The following is a 19,383-nucleotide window of genomic DNA, read 5'->3' as shown; positions in this document are numbered from 1 at the left end:
TTTTGCTTGAGCGTGTGCATCAGTTTGTTGAAAACTTAAGTCTTGGGAGTTCATAAAGCAACCTGGGCCACAGTTTCCCTGCCCTTCAGGTGAAGGCAGAAATAGAAATACAGTGGTACCTTGCTTCAGGTTACAAACTCCGTTAAACCAGAAATAGTACCTTGGGTTAAGAACGTTGCTTCAGGATGAGAATAGAAATCGGGCTCCGGCGGCACAGCGGCAGCAGGAGACCCCATTAGCTAAAGTGGTGCTTCAGGTTAAGAACAGTTTCAGGTTAAGAGCAGACCTCCAGAACGAATTAAGTAGTTAACCTGAGGTACCACTGCAGATGCAGATGGGTTTAGTCCAAGTGATATACTCACAGGTACTGGAGTACACAAATGAGCAACTGCAAATTCTGAGTTATGTTTTTTCAATCGGTAGGACTCTCTGGCTTGAGAGGAATGCATGTTACTTGCTCTGCTGAGGCTGGCAGGACTCCTTTTTCTTTCCAGCCAACTCCCAGTTTTTCAGGGCAGTGTAGGTGTAGGTGTGGAGAACTGTCTACTCTTTCAACCAGTGGCATAATAACAAGACAGCCAATTGTTCATGAAAGAAAAGTGCCTGGATAAGTTAGAAACCCGATAATGCATTCCAGCCTTTAGGTATACAACACAGCCTGCTCTGTTTGCCTGGCTGTCAAGCGTTTCACAACTTTTTCTGGGTAAACCTGAACAGCAGGAGAGAATTTGAACAGATAACATCTATTTTCAGGTACTCTTGCTTTGTGTAACTTCACCTGGTGGCATCCTGAAATCTTTCACTCTGTTTTTGTTTTTTTCCAATCAGCAACATCTAATGGATCACTGGAAGGCCTGGATAACCAGGAGGGAGGGGTGTGTCAGACAAAAGCCATGAAGATCCTAATGAAAGTTGGACAAGGTAAAGACCATCTGTGTTTTTCATCAAACAACTTTGATCAGCCCCTGGGCCCCATTGAGTGTCTCAGCTTCTGCTAATAAGGTGAAACAGCATGAAACAGCGGAGTCTATATTAGTCTGCCTTTCTTTGGATTCTGAAGGCAAAGCCTATTTTCTGCACCTAAGTTACTGACAGATTTTACAGGAAGAGAGTTAATGCAATAAGATCTCTTCATTGGAGAGCTCTCCTTGGAAAGAAAGGTCACCCATGAACAACATGTGCTGCAGTTATTCTTGCTTGCGTTCTAAACATTAAAGCAGTTTCAGAGCTCAGCATTATTTAAAACAAATGAAAAGGAAAGGGGGCTACTGCTCCCTTCATTTGCTTGTGGCAAATCCTCCCTAAAGAAGAGAGGGTTTTGTTCATTGTCCTTTTCTCATATACAGATAACCTATTGTGCAGAAAAAAACCTATTCTTTCTAATTAGAGGTTGGTTTAGTAGTCAATCAACTTGCCTGCTATGCTGAAATGTCATCTGCAAAGGTTTTCCTGCCAATTTCAGGAATCCCCTTCATTTTCTGCCACTAGCTTCACAATCTAAATCTCTGAAATAACTCTATAGCTTTTTCTCTCTTGCTTGCTTTAAAGGAGAAAATTACATTCTCATATCTTCTTGTATTCCTGCATAAAGGATCTTCTGTTCAAAGCCATTCATGCCTCGTGAAAATTGATAACCAGCTTATAAAGCACATTATTGTTAGTTTGTAGTGAATCATTTGTGTTGTTTCAGTTCCCAATTCTGGTGGGTCCCCAAATAATGCTGATCCAACTAAACGCCCGGAACAGGAAGCTGGTACCAACGGGAAAAGCTCTACAACAAGTCCCTTTGTAAAGGATCATGCAGGTAAACAGGAGAGCTTTTAGATTTTGAAGGAGGTGATTTTAAAGGCTATTTCTCATACATTTTATCTCCCGTCATTAAGGGTTTATTAAATAATAAGAAATAATAAAAGCAAGCATTTGCATAGGGAGACGAAGCATGCGTACCAGTGTGTGAGAGGTCAAGGATCATGACTTCTGCAAAAGTAAGCCTCTCTTCATTTGCATTTCATAGAAATGGAATGGTTCCATCTGGAAATACTGCTGACTTCAAAAAGAAGGGGAGAGAGAGAGGCAGGAATCGAAGTAGTTATAACAAGCTTACCAGAAGAGATGAGTTGGTGGTCATTGGTTGCAATCCAGTTCATGGTTAAGCACACTTGACTCAAGCCTAATTGAAGTCAACTAAAGGATCCTTAACTGAGCACTAGATTGTAGCCATTGTCTTCTGGCAGTATTTATGAAGAGTTTATCATTAGCACTTATCAGGCTTGCTTTAAAACATGTATAATTACTGCTGTCATCCTCTGGCTGATCACATTGGCACTCTGAATAACTCATCTAAGCAATATATAATGACTGAGCTGATTCTTGGATGAGTATAAGACGAGTATTTATCTTAAATGTCAGAATGACAAAAATAGCAGTAGCAGCCATTGAGGTGGTTCACGGGGTGAAATGTATCCCACAGCACATATATGGAGGGGGAGCAACCTTTCTGCTCTTACTTCTCTGAAGGTGGCAGTAGAGGTAAGGGATATTGCATAAATGTTGTGCAAGGGGTATGGTCATCGCGATGACAGCCACCCTCACCTATGGCTGGGCAAACATCTCAGACAGCCATGGGATTGCACAATTCTGGCTGTGTCATCCCATGTCTGCCTTGCCATTGGCAGATATGGGTAGGAAGTCCCCTTGTCTGCTATTGCCATCTCTTTCACCTTGCAAACCACCGCATGGGGCACCACTGTAAGACCAGTTTCTTATCTTTATTTCACTTGAATGAGGAAGAATAGTGAGGGGAAGTCAGTGAGGAGAAGAATCTCAGACTAAGACCACTGCTCAGTCAGTTGACTTCAGTACCATCGTTGGGTTTTTTTTTATATAACTCCTTAACCTGCTGACCATTATTTGCCATCATGCCATTAAATCTTTTGCTTGTCAGTTACTTGAGCAGGCATCAGCAATTTTGTGCTAAGGGAGGATTTTTCTACCCAAATTTAGCCTCCACAGCAATATTTTCTCTTGGAAATAGGCATCAAGTTGCAGCAAAACCTATTAAAGGTTTTCTCAGCGACAAAGCACCAAATTTGATTTAATTTAAAACATGCTTGCTGTGTGAGCTCCAGATCAGTTTGCATCCTTGTTACCGCTATTCTAGCTGCAAGTACGTGGGAATCTTGTTCCCAGCAAAGCCCCCTTGCTACCAGCTATGACCAGCACTCATCCCTGCTGGCCTCTGTAGATCTAGTGGGCTAAACTGCTCCACTGGATGCTACACAAAAGGGCAGGTGCCCATCTCTGCCCTAGCAGATCTGTGTGAGCTGATTGACCCAGGATGAGGCTAGACCCTCTGAGGCATCCGTCTGAGGCTGTTCCCACCTGCCCTGTTTTAACTAAACCATAGTTTTAAAAAACACAGACAACAAAATGAAGCAATATCTGTTGGGGTCTCTTAGAATTTCAACCTGCTTTCCACCTGGCAACACAGATGCATCTGCAGACAGAGGTTAAGCGCACAATGGCAAAGTTTAGTCCAAATTAGTGTTTGAAAAAGAAAGTGGCAGGGGAACAGTGAGTCTTGAGAATTTCCTCCCCCACCCCCGTTTTTATCCCTATTAGCTGCTTTGAGCTGACCAACATCTGTTAAGACATGGCGTGCATCAAAGGCTGCCTTGTCAGTGCCAGTCCTTGCTGCTGATGGGTGATGATAGATGAAAAGAACACAGTGTGGTTTGGGAGCAACATAAAAGTGAGAGAAACAGACACAAGCGTCTTGCTGAATGTGAATGGCTGACTTGTGGCTGGTTGTTCCTAGATGTCTTGCGGGGTAATTGGTTTGTGAAAAGTTCAGTCAACAGTCAAGTCTTTCAGTGCTGCAAACTGGTGATGGGACAATGATCATTTTGAACTTAGCTCTCTCTCGCTCTGTCTCTCCCCTCTGCCCCTTCCTTCCAACTTTATCCCTAGGTCCCAACTCAGATGGAAGCAAGGCTGGACATTCCAGTATCCTTGGTTCAGAGGTGGCCTTATTCGCAGGGATAGCTTCAGGGTCCATCATATTCCTCATCATCATCATAACTCTGGTGGTTCTATTGTTGAAGTATCGGCGGAGACACAGGAAGCATTCTCCCCAGCACACGACGACACTGTCACTTAGTACATTAGCCACCCCCAAACGCAGTGGGAACAACAATGGGTCCGAACCCAGTGACATTATCATTCCTCTGAGGACTGCAGATAGTGTCTTTTGCCCACACTATGAAAAAGTCAGCGGCGACTATGGACACCCAGTGTACATCGTTCAAGAAATGCCCCCTCAGAGCCCAGCAAACATTTATTACAAGGTCTGATGAACACTCAGCGCGGTACCTTTTTTGAAGCTCTCTCTCTCTGGTCAAAATGCTATCCGTGACGATGGGGGGGTGTGGGGTGGGGGGTTGTGATGAGCCCCTGCGCTGGTTACTGGACCAGGCGCAGCGGAGGGAACGGCAAGCCCCACCCTGTGACAAGAGAGCCACGTTGAGATGGACAGCTTCCCTAGTCTGTAGAATTCCTGCCTTGGTGAACAAGCGTTTACTTGGAAGCTGAAAGGATTTGCATAGAAGATACCTGCCCCCATTGCTGTACGTTCATCACCTCCGAAGCCATGTGCTGCTGGCATCCAGACGCGTACGAAAAGCCCAGGGAAGATGGAGCAACTCACGGATGCTAATGGTTTTTAGGCGTTTGGGGAGGGAGTCGGAAGTCATCAAGCTTGAAACGCAGCCCTGTGACTTTGTGTGTACTCTTAAGAGCTTGCGGATTTGTCATACAGACCTGCTTTTAAGTAAGACTTTTTAATCATCCTTCTTGCTTTTAGTCAATCCCTGATGCATTTAACTTCAGTCGGGTAGCATTCTCCACACAAGCATTCATTCACGCTCCTCAACCTACATCACTACCGGAAAGCATACAATTATTATTCTTTTATTTTTGCCATTCCATACACCATCCGTTTGTGGTAGCAGCCTCACTTGAATGATTAGTGCTTTTGGGATGGGTGGGGAGGGAAGGGTAGAACCGGGCTTGCTTAATAAAGGAATCTTCCGCCCCGAAGCTAGCTTGTCAGCAGAGCCAAGAATATGAGGAGGAAGGGCTGATCGACTGTTGTTGCCTCTGGAATATCAACTGGGCCAAGCCAGACAATTTAGGCAGCGCAGCACTTTTGATATCTGGAGTTCTAGGAAGCAAGTTGGAACATACAGCAACACAAGCAGCTGAATGGGGTCTGCATTTGAAGGATGCCAAGGTTGTTCTCCAATAGCAATGTGCGGGAGAGAATAGTCCTCTCCCTTTAAAGTAGGACAAAGAGTGTAAGTAAATGGACGTGCCTGGGAGACAAGACAATAGTGATATATGAGGGCAGGACTGCTGGGGTACTTACTGTGCCAGCAATAAGATGTACAGCTTTGAACTAGCTGTAGCAAAATCTCGGTCTGCTTCAAATGACATTTCTTTCTTTCTTTCTTTCTTTCTTTCTTTCTTTCTTTCTTTCTTTCTTTCTTTCTTTCTTTCTTTCTTTCTTTCTTTCTTTCTTTCTTTCTTTCTTTCTTTCCTTCCTTCCTTCCTTCCTTCCTTCCTTCCTTCCTTCCTTCCTTCCTTCCTTCCTTCCTTCCTTCCTTTTTTTTTTTTTTGAAAAAATAAAAAAGCAGACTCTGCTGCTATGCTTATCACATTTTAATTAATCGCAGGACAGGGGAAATTTTGTTTAAGAAAACAGCAACATCTGACATAGAAAAATCACATGCTTAACAGTCAAGAGGGCTATAATTCCATCACTTAAAAAAAAAAAGTATTCACATCTTTGAATATTAATCAGGATTTTATTTTTCCTCCAATCAAGCCTTGTTTCTGGCAGTGCATTTGCAAGGGAGTCCTGTACTCCCGACACTGCTGCTATCTGGGGTGTTCTCTTTCAGAGTTAAAGCACATATGGTAAACTGCTTACAGTCTGTAAAGATGCAATACATTTAGACACACGAGAGGGAGATGTAAGGTATGACTTATTTATAGTAGGTGTATAGAACCCAAGGAATATAAAGTAGCAGATTTTGTTATGATTACTAATATATATATCTATATATATATATCTAGAGAGAGATTGCACAGACTCTACACCAGAAGATGTGAAGTTCATCTGTGGCAATGCATCCAATCTTAAATTGTCAGCGCTAAAGCAAAATGACTGGGCAAGCCTTATTGGGGGAGGGGGGGGCGCGGAAATAGCTTCACTCCAAAAAAGAACAATACTGAGAAAATAACAAAAGCCCTCTAAGCTGTCTTGCATAACTCGTAGACTAGGAGAGACAAGCCCCCAAATACCACAGAATTGGCGTAACTGCATCATGTATTTAACAACCGGATGTTCTGATGTGGGTTTTCTTTTTCTTTCTTTTTTTTCTGTGTTATGTCCCTGTTTTGTTCCCGCCCCTTTGCCTTACAAGATGGAGTCCATTCAGCTGGTCACAAAATACGGAGAGTTTCAGTTTAGAGTTTCTGCTTGAAGCATGGTTGCTTGTCCTCTTTCCCACCTCTTATACCCTGGGGGAGGGTGGAGGAGATCTCCTTTTTTATGTGCTATGCAAAATAGATGTCTTTTCACATGGTCCTGTTACCATAGCAACGATTCACTTTCTGGACTGGAAAGAACATGTAACTACAGCATTTTAAGGTTCTCAAACCTCCACTGAGCACGTGCAAAAAAACAAAAAAAAAGTACTGTCATAGAAATGATTACTCTCTGTATTTCCTGAACCTGAAAATGATGTTGGTCCAAGGAGAAGCAGAGGAAGGGAGGGTGGAAGAGAATCATGGTTCTGTGGGAGGTTACCATGGTAACCAGCTACAATACAGATGTAGTTCTTTCCTAAAGCCTTCCTTTCTGTGAATCCATCCATGAAAGATTTTTTCTTGTAAGTCATTAAGATTTGATTTGGGGAGGGGGGGAAGGAGAGTTAATAGATGGGCCTGGTTTTTTTTGTTTTAATCGAGAGTTTGTTTAGTTGGTTACATTCTGATCATGTACTAAACTTTGCAAGGGGGGAAATATTGGATGAATCAGTGGAGAAGGAGAAGAAGAAGCAACAACAACCTGCAACCAGTTTTAGTGGGGTGAGGAACAAAGAAAAGAAGAGCCCTGTGTTATCTGTGTTGTGTCTTGTGCAGAATAATGACAATCTTACCAACTGTTCCTTTTAGTTGGTGTTTGGTTCAGCTTTGAAAAGTTACTGTAAATGCCTTGCTTGTGTTACCCCTTGAATCACCTAACTTTTTGAAATTTACACCATCATGTCTAAAGAGTGAAGATGCTGTAAATAAGTTCAAGATTTACTGTATATGGATTTGGGGTGTTACAGTAGCCTTATTCACCTTTTTAAATAAATATAAAATAAAAATACACATGGAAACGAGAATAAACATCTTTTCTTAACCAGATTGTGTATATAGAGCAACATTGGTTTTTTAATAAAGTCTAAGCGAGATGTTTTGTATAAAATCTGACTTTTGCTATGTATTTAGCTACAGCTTGTTTAAAGGCCGTATCATTCCCCCTTTGCACAGTATCCAGGAAAAAAAAGAAGATAAGGTATAAAAAAGGTTGCCAAATTGCTGCATATTTGTGCTGTAATTGTGTACCATGAATATTTATTTAAGAATTCCTTTGTCCAGTTTGTAAGTAACACAGTATTATGCTTGAGTTATAAATAATTTTTTTCTCTCTTTTTTTTAAAAAAACCTAGAGTGTCATAGATTTGAAATCTGCTTTTGTTCTACATTGCAGTTAGCCCCTTTCCAGAAAATGAAATCTATGAAAATTCACATTCCACATCTGTTTCAAACTGAATTTGTTCTTTAAAAAATAAAATATTTTTTTCCTATGGAAACAATGCCTTCTATGGATCTTATTTGGTTCCCCCCCTTCACTCACTTCAGTTTGGGCCATAACCACAGAGTTTGGAGACACCCAGTTCCACACCCCAGCCAGGAGGAAGGAACCTTTACCAGCAAGAGTGTGATCAAATTTCCGAACAGGGCGATGGATTTTATATTCCTTTTGTACAGTACACTGCATTCTAGCCATGCAAAAGTCAGATGCTACACCCAACCAAGCCACAAGCTTTATCATAGTTAAGGGACACATTCCAGCCAGGCAAGAGCAGTCAAGGTTGATACAGAGCACGGCCAATGAGAACTGTGGTATGGAGAGATGTAGGGTGTGCCTGGGCTGGAAAATGAGGCTCAGGAAAGCTATATTTGGCTCCATGACCTGAGATTCCCTGCTGTTGTACTTGGCTGATGATTACTTATGGCATGAACCACACATCTTATTGATTCCAACGTTGCAATCAAGTTTGCAACATCTCTCATGGTGGCAACCACCTTACGATGGCATGCCTTTTAAGCCATATTTATAAAGCAAGCAGTCTTGCAAGTAGATAAATAGGTACCACTCCGGCGGGAAGGTAAACGGCGTTTCCGTGCGCTGCTCTGATTCGCCAGAAGCGGCTTAGTCATGCTGGCCACATGACCTGGAAGCTGTATGCCGGCTCCCTTGGCCAATAAAGCAAGATGAGCGCCACAACCCCAGAGGCTGTCATGACTGGACCTAATGGTCAGGGGTCGCTTCACCTTTACACTTTACCTAGTCTTGCACCATGTAGGTGCTTTGGTTATTCCTTTAGAAGTATATCACCAAGAACACATTTTAAAAATCTGAAACCATAGGAATGAACTCCTTGTTTTCCTTTTTTTTATTATTCTCACTGATCTGGATCTAGTGTGTGCACAAAGCAACCCAGAGGGGAGAGTCTTACACTTTGGAGATATGCTGCTCTTTCTGTAGACATTTTCATAGCTGTGGTTTACCAGTGCTCCCAGCTGCCAGTCCACTTGTGTGCGATAGTCATACAAGCATATCTCAAGGAATCCTTGACTTCTCTGTTGTGCAGCTTGACAAAGAATCTTGACTCCAAGTTCAACCACTTCATCCTGTATTGATTCACCAATGCTTATCTTATCATTCTTGGGAATAATGAGAATATTATTAGAATTTTGCAGCAACCATTCTAGAAATCTTTAGAATTGTTATTGCAGCCTATTCAGAAGTTGGTCCCATCGACCCTTGCCTCTAGGCTGGCTGGTTTCAAGCCACAAAGGAGCAGACAATGGTACTTGAAGAAAATGTGGTGGACAGTATCTTCTGCTTGATTGATACTTAATGCCTTCCCCTGTTAATGAATGGTATCCAGATTTGTCCCACTAAACACTTATGGAGTTTAATGTATCTAATGCAGACTTAGTCCTAATTTCAGCCACTGCTGGAGGCTCAGTCCTTGTTAGGGAATCTTCGAACCAAACAGAACTTAAGTAAGTTCATACTTGAGGTGATGTCTCATTTTCTTTGAATCCCAAGCACAGAATGGAAGCACCCACGTGAATTCAGCTGATTGCCTTTTGGAGATAAATGAACATTTTCATATCATTATGATGCCTCAGACACATCGAAGCTATCCAGCATCATATAAATCTCTGGCAATCATCACACAGAGAGTTTGATTTTGGTGGAATCAGGCTATGCTAATTCCATGCTAATACCTATAATTCCATTTATATGTATTTTCACTGTCCACTTAGGCACTTGTTTGCCTCTATAGCATTTGCATACCCTGCATATTTTAGCTTCTGCTACACACTGCACTGTTTAAAACTCATTAAGTCTATGATTGAACTGGAATTTGAATCCTGATCTCCCAATGCCTCAGGGTATGGTTGTTCACTAGACTACATGGGCCTTGCAGTACGTTCAAGTCCCTTGTATTTTCATGTACATCCTGTGTGATTTCAAAGATCACACAATCCTTTCATTCAGCAAAACATGCTTAGAGATGTGAAAGTTTTCAGCATGGAGCTGGTTGAACTGTGGCTTAAATCATGCATTTGCGGACATGACATGATTATTGGCTAGAATAATGAGAATCTGAGCCCACTGATAAGATGGCTACAATATTGTTTGGACTCTGGACTGTGAAACTCAACAGGACTGTAATTCAGTGGTAAACCACATACTTTGCATGTAGAGGTCATTAGTTCAATGGCATCTCCGGGGTAGGGTTGAGAAAGAAAGACCTGGATAACCACGGCCAGTCTTTGGGGGAAACCCTCAGCTACACTGACTTTGTAGAATCATAGTTTGAAGAGACCGCGAGGGTCATCTCGTCCAACCAATGCAGGAATCCTCTTGCCCAATGTGGGGCTTGAACTCGCAACCTGAAGATTAAGAGTTTTATGCTCTGCCAACTGGGCTACCCTACAGTCTTCCCATATTCCCAAGTCAAGTATTCCCAAGTAACTGCAACCAGCTCTCTGCAGAAGCTATTCACCTTTCAGAAAACCTACCCAGCATAAAGCTGGCTGACTTACAACCCATGTTTTATAACTTGAAGGGAAAGATGTACTTGCATTTTAAACTGCTGCTGACATGGCACTATTAATTATCAAATGAGAACAAAAGCAGAATTTACTACCTCATTATGAAGCTTGTTTCTCTAGCATGAGCCTGGGCTGAATCAATAGGCTCTAAGTGGAAAATAAAATGATAATGCACAGTTGTGATCTACCCTGAAAGGAGCAAGAATCTATTAAAGGAAGGAACAAGCAGCTCACAGATTGTGCAGAAGATGTGCAACCTGGTATGTTAAAAAGAAAATTAAGGAAAACATGGTGTTGCCTCAATATAAATGATTTCCCCCCCTCCCCTTGAATGCCTGGTTGCTATAGCTCTTGAACCTTTCTTTTTATGCTGTAGTGTTTTTTGGTGGAAAGGCTTATCGATTTGGGGCCTAGCCATGGAACGTGTACTAAAGAAGACCGAGAACTACAACTTAAATAGAGACATATCTGCTTAGCCAAATGACATACGACTGGTGAACAATGAATCGAGAGGTCTGCACTAATAAAGTCAAACAGTGCATCCATCAGGGATTCTCTTTGTTTTCCAACATACACCAATGACATTTTTATTGCTTCAGTCCAAGGCACAAGCTAGCATAAGCAACGCACACCGCGTGAGATGGACTAACAAACCAAAGCTGCGAGAACTGGTGTGATTGGGGTTCTTGGTTGTCCCTGACCCAAACCACGGCATATGAAACTGAGTATGCTCCTGTAAGCATAGAGGGGAAGACTTAAAACTATTTCTCACGAACTGGATATTGCTAGTTTGACTTTGGACCTAGGAAAGACATTAGTAACTCTAGTGGTTCCTGACCTAGGGATCTAGCCTCTTGTCATTCAAGCCCTAAGGAGCTCTGAGCTTGATTACAACAATGTGCCTTGTGTTGGGCCAGTGCCGGATTTATGTATAAGCTAAACAAGCTATAGCTTGGGGTCTGCTCTCTTGGCCCCCCCCCCAAAAAAAATTAAAGGGGAAAAAACACCTGGATGTACATTTCCAAAATATAAGATCAAAAAACAAATAAGATGGCTTTAGATACCTATTAGGTCCATAAATTACCATATAGCATATATTCAACATAAAAAACAGTGACAATTTGTTGTTGACAAAGGACAGCTGGACATATAAAGGGCCCCATTGTCTTCAGTAGCTTAGGGCCTCATCAAACCTAAATCCGGCCCTGTGTGGGGCTACCCTTGAGAGCTGTTCAAACACTTTGGCTGGCAATGTTGTGTTTTACTGGAGGAAGCTGCAGGGAGCATTAAGTTTCACTAGTGCTGACCTAAAGTCTTAAGTAGTGTCTGAACCCCAGTTATATTCTCTTCCTCCCTGCCCCAAATTTCTCTTTGTGGTGGTGCCTTTCTAATAGACCTCCTGGGAAGGCTCAAGTTCTTGGAGGACTTTTAGAAGACTGGTGAAAAACCTGCTGTTCCATGAGGTCTTTGGATTGCAGACTGAGCTAACTATACAATGTCCTGCTGCTGACTTTCTGTGTTGTTTTTATCGCATTTCACACCATCATGTTTTTTTTTAAATAAAAATTAAAGATGATTATGACAGCCACCTTCATCAGTTGCCAACTTGTTTCTGGGCTCAGTTCAAGGTTCTGGCTTTGACTTTTAAAACTCTTAAATCAGGAGCTACTTCAGAGGCCCTTCTCTCTGTGTCACTGGTGACAGGTGTATGGTAGCTGAATCTGCGAAACAAAGGCTTTTCAGTAGTTGCAACCTCCTCTCAGACTCCATCAGTTTCCTTCTTTTCTTGAAACACTCTCCTGCCTTTTCACCACCCAAACCCTCAGCTTTCTTCTTTTGAGATAGAAGACTCTGACAATCACATGGGACATGACTTGTGAAACATACTCTATTGTGAGGGGTTATTATAAACTTGCGTTCGAACCTTTCTTAATTTGTGGAGTTCTCTGTGAACAGATTTTGTAAGTGCCAATATCTCCTGCTGTTGATAATGCTTGTTAGATGGTTTCCTAAATATTTGGTCGTATAGGCTGAAATTTGGCTATCTTTCCAGCACTGTTTTTTTAGGCTGCATATTTTCTACTTAAGCAGATTGCGAATAAAGATGGCGTTTTATTTTTACTATTTCCCTGAGGAAGAACATTAGCTCAAAACTTCTATATATTAGGCATCTTATAATAAATATCTCTGCATGTTGTACAACCGTGGGTATTTATATTCTTCTTTCTCCCCTTCTGTATCAAAAGAAATCTGCACTTTAAAAAGATTGATTGGGATATGTTTCCCAAACAGCTTTCAAGTCTTAGTATTTGCAGAGATCTAGATAGAGATTGAGATATAGATCAGATTGGATCATCCTGCAAAGTGTTACGGAGAATTTTTACTGCACTACAGCTACCTGATAAGAAATCTGAAGAAGCAACAGTAAGAACCTCTTATCTCCTAACAGAAGGCTACAGACCGCTTGCCAAATGATTACACACACACACTGGTTTGTTTCCACGTAGGGTTCATCCAGACTTTCACTTGTCCCACCACTTTTCCTAGGGAAAATCTGATCTTTACTTCAACATGGGCGTAGCCAGGATTTATGTTGGGAGGGCACGGCAACAGGACACCCACCTGTCATCATCCTCTGTCTGGCTCTGTCCATCGCTCAGTCAGGTCGCCAGTCGCTAGAATGTGCCACATCACCCAAGTGACCTCAGTGAGCATTTTCAAATATTCTGATGATTTCTACTTTTATTTACTTTAGGGGGTGGCAGCTCCCCCCCCCGCCTACCATACCCTCAAATATTTAGCACACCCACCCACACATCATGATTCAGGATATATTGCCAGGTTGAAAATTATGAGACTGATACCACAATATGGACTTCAAAATAGTTTGGAAGACAATACTGTATATTATCCAGCCCTACTTTTTCCTACCCCCATTTTTTGTCCTGGGCAGTGTGAGCTTTAGCAATACTGCTTCATGCTGCCTGGCTGGGCTTAGGATTGCTCTGTAAATGTCTACCCCAAAAGTCTGAGCCATTGCTTATGAGGGAACAGTCTCTAGGCAGGACAGGGAATAATAATTAATTTGTTTCAAATAAATAATAATAATAATAATGTTTATTTATTTATATCCCGTCCTCCCAGCCGAAGCCGGCTCAGAGCAGCTAACAACAGTAAAATATGTTTTGTTATTTATTATGACTTTGAAATACAGACTGAATTGAAAAGAGGCACACGTCAAAGCCTGTTTTCCCCAGGCGAGTCAGCTCACTTTCGTGCTTTGCATGATAGTCATAGAATCAGCTGCTGCGAATCTCACCTCTAGTCTGTTGCTTCAGACCTGGAACCCTGTAGCCCTTCAACTAACATCAGCCCCAACCAGCAGGGAAAATTATCAGGGATGATGAGAGTCTCCCATCCCTGTCTGAAAGCATCTCATCTACCTTTATATATTTATTTGTTTGGAGTCTGCCTTCTTAACAACATCTTTTAAAGTACAGTGGTACTCTGGTTCCTGAACAGCTTAGTTGTCAAACAAATTGGCTCCCAAATGCCCCAAGTCTTCCAGTTTGCGAACTTTTTTGGAAGCCGAACGTCCGGCATGACTTCCATGGCTTCCGATTGAGTGCAGGAAGCTCCTGCAACCAATCGTAAGTCATGCCTTGGTTTTCAAATGGTTTTGGGAGTTGAACGAACTCCTGGAATGGATTCAGTTCGAGAACCAAGGCACCACTGTATAAAACTGTGCTGAGGAGCAGTGAGGAGTTTTCTTTGTGACATCACGAAATGGCAGCCGAATCAGCCCTGTGCGCAGCCAAGATTTCTTCTGGAAATGTGTAGAGACTTTTTGTTTTAGCTCTAGAGCTTTAACCTGGAAAAGAAAGATTCCTTTGGGCTGAATGCACTGAAGAATCCTGGGAACTGGAGTTTGTTGAAGATGCTGGGAATGGTTGCTCTATGAGATCCCAGGGTTCTTTGGGGGGAAGTCATGTGCTTTAAACGATTGGTGTGGATCTGCACGCCAACTTTGGTAGAAATCAAAAAGTGAGCGCAGATGAGACTAGAACCTGTGGTGCTCTTAGTGTGTTGGGCATTTGTCAAGTAGGCACCAGTTATGGGATTACTTTGGAACAGTGCACCACGTTAACAATAAAATCCAAGCGTGCTTCTACAGAACACCAGCCAGTTCAGTTTGTGTTATTACGTGACTACATTTATACCAACGCACTCACTGTTCTTTCAACTTAAATGCCTCTCCCCTTTCTCCCCATTTTGTCATCCTGCTTTACAGCAGTAGGTTATTTTATTTAGTCAATCCCCCCTTAGTGTAAATATTTTTAGGATAAAGCAGCAAGGGGCCTGTATGCCAAAAATGTACTAACACAAGCATTTTTATCCATTTCTCCATTGCATCTGGTAGAAACATGGTGTTTATGCCATGTTCCTTCAACACAGAGACAAAACATAAAATTTAAAAGGTGGCTTAAATTCAGCCGTTCCACTTTGCAGCCTTGGAAGGTCTTATATGCCTGTGGTGTTCTCACGACAGGCTTGCAATTTTCAGCAACAAAAATTTAAAATCGGGCATGTTTTGAATATTTATACCTCTTAATGTTTTGCTAAATTCCATCCTCCAGTATCTTAAAAAGTGTTCTTCCCCTGCGAAAGGAGTTTCTATTTTTCTGCCTTATTCTTGTCATGACAAGGTGGCTGTTATACTTTCCTGCAAAAAATTATCTAGCACTCTGAAAACAGTGCTAGTGCTGAACTGTGGACCTGGCAGTCTTTCGAATTACCACACAGAGAGTAGGAAACAGCTGAGTCAAACAGGCCCAGTGTGAGCACCAGGATTGGCATATGTGTCAGGGCTCACAATGGAACATCCTTCATTCTTTTTAAAACATCTTTTTAAAAAATCATAGTCGGGGGCACCTGGGCATATACTGCTGTCAAAGTGGCAGTGACATGTGCATTATATTCCACACTCTCAGTATGGGGTCCTTTCTCAGAGTGAGAGATTGTGAGCAAGCATGGGACGCGGGTGGTGCTGTGGGTTAAACCACAGAGCCTAGGACTTGCCGATCAGAAGGCCGGCGGTTTGAATCCCCGTGACAGGGTGAGCTCCCATAGCTCGGTCCCTGCTCCTGCCAACCTAGCAGTTTGAAAGCACATCAAGGGCAAGTAGATAAATAGGTGCCACTCCAGCGGGAAGGTAAACGGCGTATCCGTGCGCTGCTCTGGGTCGCCAGAAGCGGCTTAGTCATGCTGGCCACATGACCCGGAAGCTGTACGCTGGCTCCCTCGGCCAATAAAGCAAGATGAGCGCCGCAACCCCAGAGTCGGTCACGACTGGACCTAATGGTCAGGGGTCCCTTTACCTTTATTGTTTTATTTTACTATCTGCCGAAATATTCATAGGCAACACTTTCAAAAGAACAATGCAAGATGAAATAACAGCCTACCAAATTACAATAAGGTTAATAAAACTATCAGGGCAAATGTCAGTAAATACTGGTTGGTAAAAAGAAATTTGTGCAACACTGTCAAATTACAATACACTTTAAACATCAAAAGAAACGCACATGGGCCATTTTCCTGTTTCAGAATGAATCATTTTCAGATAGGTTAGATGCTATAAGCAAAGTTGTTGGAAATGGAGACTCCTTGTTTTCAACAAGGAAAAAAACAACCCCACAGAGGTATAATGCTCAAAGCAAAACTAATGTGACATTATCTGGACACTTTTAATTACTGTTTTGCTTTTGCATTTTTCTACTGGAAAGAACCAGTTTGGCTAGATTAGCAAGTAGGGTAGCTCTCTAGCAATTAGCACAAGTTTCAGAAAAGCCTCCATATGATACTGCACTCAGTGGAGGGGGAAATAGTACTGTAGGAATTGAGAATTGGTTTTGCTCTGGGAAAAGCATTCTTTGGAAAAGATACCCTAGCAACTATAAGAAACGAGAAGCAGTTTTGCTCTGTGGTAATCAAATATGTTTTGTGGGGAAAGTACCTTAGTACTGTAGGAATTGAGAAGTGGTTTTGCTCCGGGAAATTATTCTGCGGGAAAAGTACCCTAGCAATATAAGAAATGAGAAGTCGTTTTTGCTCTGAGGAAATTCAACGTGTTTTGTGGGGAAAGTACCTTAGTACTGTAGGAACTGAGAAGTGGCTGTGCTCTGTGAAAATGAAATGTATTCTGCTGAAGTCTCAGCAGATTTAAAGAAACTTCCCTTCAATTCTAATGATTGTCAGCTAGATAAGGAGGCAGAGGTTGAATGTTCTCCCATCATTTGTGGACTTAAGAAGATCAGGGGACAAAGTTTTTCATACTAGCCTTGCACCTCCATTCAATGCTACTAGTAATAATGGAGCAGTAGTTTGTAGCTTCTTGCCTGTGGGTAAACACTCTCCTCCTCTGGAATAACCATTTCTGTTCTTTTAAAAAGCCATTTCTGTTATTTCAATTCAAAACAAAACACCCTGTGCTTTAAACTCAAAGCGTTAGAAAACTTAACGCAAACTGTCAGAAACTTTGAAAAAACCTCATGGCAAAAATCAATAAATGCCTTTGAATGTTTTGTGCCCTGTGTGCTTCTTGTTTTTGTTTTTTTGTTTACAGGAAGAAAAGTGTAAATTGCAAGTGGCTGAAACTTGAGGATGCTGTTTGTTACTGTGCAGGCGACAACATCCTCCAGCTGCCTGGATCCTTATCTCTCCTATTTCATGGGCCAAGATTGATAGGTGGGCAGGGCTGCCAATCAGGTCACCCACTTTTGGCTGCGTGGTTTGAAATCAATCTCCTCAGGCAAAGGAAGGAGTCTTGCAAATGAATGAAACTTTATTTGCGGTAGCCATCGGCCATAGCAACAAAAGAACATTGCGATGTACACAGAACAAAATAAAAAGTCGATTATATAAAACACAGCTTAGGGTCCTGAATCAGCAATCAAATAGTGGACCTTATTCTAATTGCCCCAGCTCTAATTGCCTCACCTTGCAACCTTTGCAGTCATCTGCTCCTCTTGATCTGCCAGGAAAAAAGACACTGTGGCAGTGGTTGGGCTACCCGGAATAGACAATAAAAGAGGGGTGATAATCTCGTTCCTCAGGTCTTTGTAAAGAGTGCAGGCCAGGAGGATATGCACCACTGATTCGGTGCTGCCATCTCCACAGGGACATAAACATTTTGTGTGTGGAATCTGTTGGAATTGTCCCTCAAGTATAGCCGAGGGCAGTACATTCTGTCTTGTGAGGGTAAAGGCACATCTATACAGTGGTACCTTGAGTTACAAATGCCTCAGGTTACAAACGCTTCAGGTTACAAACTCCGCTAACCTGGAAGAGTTACCTTGAGTTGAGAACTTTGCCCCAGGATGAGAACGGAAATCGTGTGCCGGTGGCTCAGCGGCAGCAAGAGGCCCCATTAGCGAAAGCACGCCTCTAGTTGAGAACAGTTTCAGGTTAAGAACGGACCTCCGGAACGAATTAATTTCGTAACTAGAGGTACCACTATAGTTTGGAATTGCTAGATTATACAGATAGGGTGCCAGAGAATTAAAGTGGGAGGGTGGAAAATGGGCAAAATTTCCTTATTGTGGCCATGTTGTTCTGATGCTTGATATCATTTAGGTGTTGGCAAATTAGACTGTTTCCCTTACTATAACCCACGGTGAGTAGCTGTTGTGGGGATAAACCACAAGAGTGAGGTTTTTGTTTGACAATTTTAAGAGGTCTTGCAAACCTGACAGTGATTGCCAGAGCTTGCAAAGCCCTGTTCATCAGGCCTGGTTGGGGGTCTGCAATCCTCTTTTTGGCCCAGTCGTGCCTTAACATGTCCCACACCTGGGCATGGCTTTCCTGGTAGGCTTAAAGAGACCTCCAAGAGTGGGGTTTTCCAAGGAAGCTGAGGGAAAGGGTTGCCTTGGAAGGAGAGTAGGAGGAAAAAGGCACCTTCTGGGCAGGCGGAATGAACAGAGACTAGAACTGCAATGGTGAAGGCTATTGGTTTGAATGAACCCATCAAACTGTGCACCTCTCGTGAGAATGCAGGACTCTCCTTTCCTCACAGTTGTGTCACAGATGTGTGTATATTGCTGTGCGTGTTTTATTCCCACGAAGTGAACTGAACACCATAAAGGAACTTGGAAAAGGAAGGATTTATTCTGGAGCTCTCTGAAGGCAAGAGATGGCAGCTATGACCCATTAGAAAGCTGAAGGATCTGGCTGGAACCAATTAATAAGTTATAACAGGACAAAGGCATTGCAGGACTAAGCGGGGCTTTGGTCATGGGTTAGGTATCCAGCACTGAGGTGCTTTGCCTGGATGTCAGTCGACTTAGATGATTTAAGGCTTCCTGCAAGAAGGACAATTGTGGTTTATAAAGGCCACCCGGCTGCAAGGAGGGAAGCGGCACGTGATTAATGGCTCTGCCACCAGGGAGACAGAGGGTGGCACAATAAAAAGTATCACCTTACCCACTTGCATCTCTCACACAAGGGGGACAGGAATTGTTCTCAGCAAGGACTTTGAGGAATACTCCTCAGATGCCAGAAATGATAGCAGCAGTCTTGCACAAACCGCTTCTGCCGTCTCAAGGCTGTTGTTTTCCTTTCGCCTTGTCTGACACCTATGCAAAGGAGTGAAGCAATGACCCACAGTAATACAGCTGGGGCTTTCCTGGCTAGGCATTTCCCACACCCTGTTTTCAGGGGTGCTTGCTTGTTTATCGGCCCTGCTAATCTGCCTCCAGCTGCAGCCTGAACACACACACACACACAAACGAAGGTGGCTGAAGTTTTTCCTGGCTTGCAGATAAAGTGTTGCAAGGAGCTTCATCAGGCTACTGTTAAAAGTGTCAGGCCAACTTAAAAAAATATATTAACAGCCATGCCCTGCTTATGAGTGTCTCA

At 42.6% G+C, this 19,383-nt stretch overlaps 1 protein-coding gene across 3 annotated transcripts in view; it reads left to right on the top strand.

Annotated features, from left to right (window-relative positions):
* The window catches only part of EFNB2 (ephrin B2), a 53,227-nt gene extending 47,734 nt beyond the window's left edge, over positions 1-5,493 (top strand). For 2 of the 3 annotated variants that reach the window (XM_081908262.1, XM_081908264.1), the window contains exons 3-5: positions 829-921; positions 1,691-1,804; positions 3,970-5,493. In XM_081908262.1, the coding sequence (XP_081764388.1) occupies positions 829-921; positions 1,691-1,804; positions 3,970-4,352 (590 nt within the window). In that variant the 3' untranslated portion in view covers positions 4,353-5,493. The remainder of the gene's footprint in view (positions 1-828; positions 922-1,690; positions 1,805-3,969) is intronic. The other variant, XM_081908263.1, reaches the window with a different exon arrangement.
* The last annotated feature ends 13,890 nt before the right edge of the window (positions 5,494-19,383 follow it).

Source organism: Podarcis melisellensis (genome assembly GCF_964234715.1).
Source record: "Podarcis melisellensis genome assembly, chromosome: 4".
Taxonomy (NCBI): Eukaryota; Metazoa; Chordata; class Lepidosauria; order Squamata; family Lacertidae; genus Podarcis; species Podarcis melisellensis.
The sequence above is the reverse complement of the archived record's forward strand: the minus strand, read 5'-3'. Positions and strand labels throughout refer to the sequence as shown.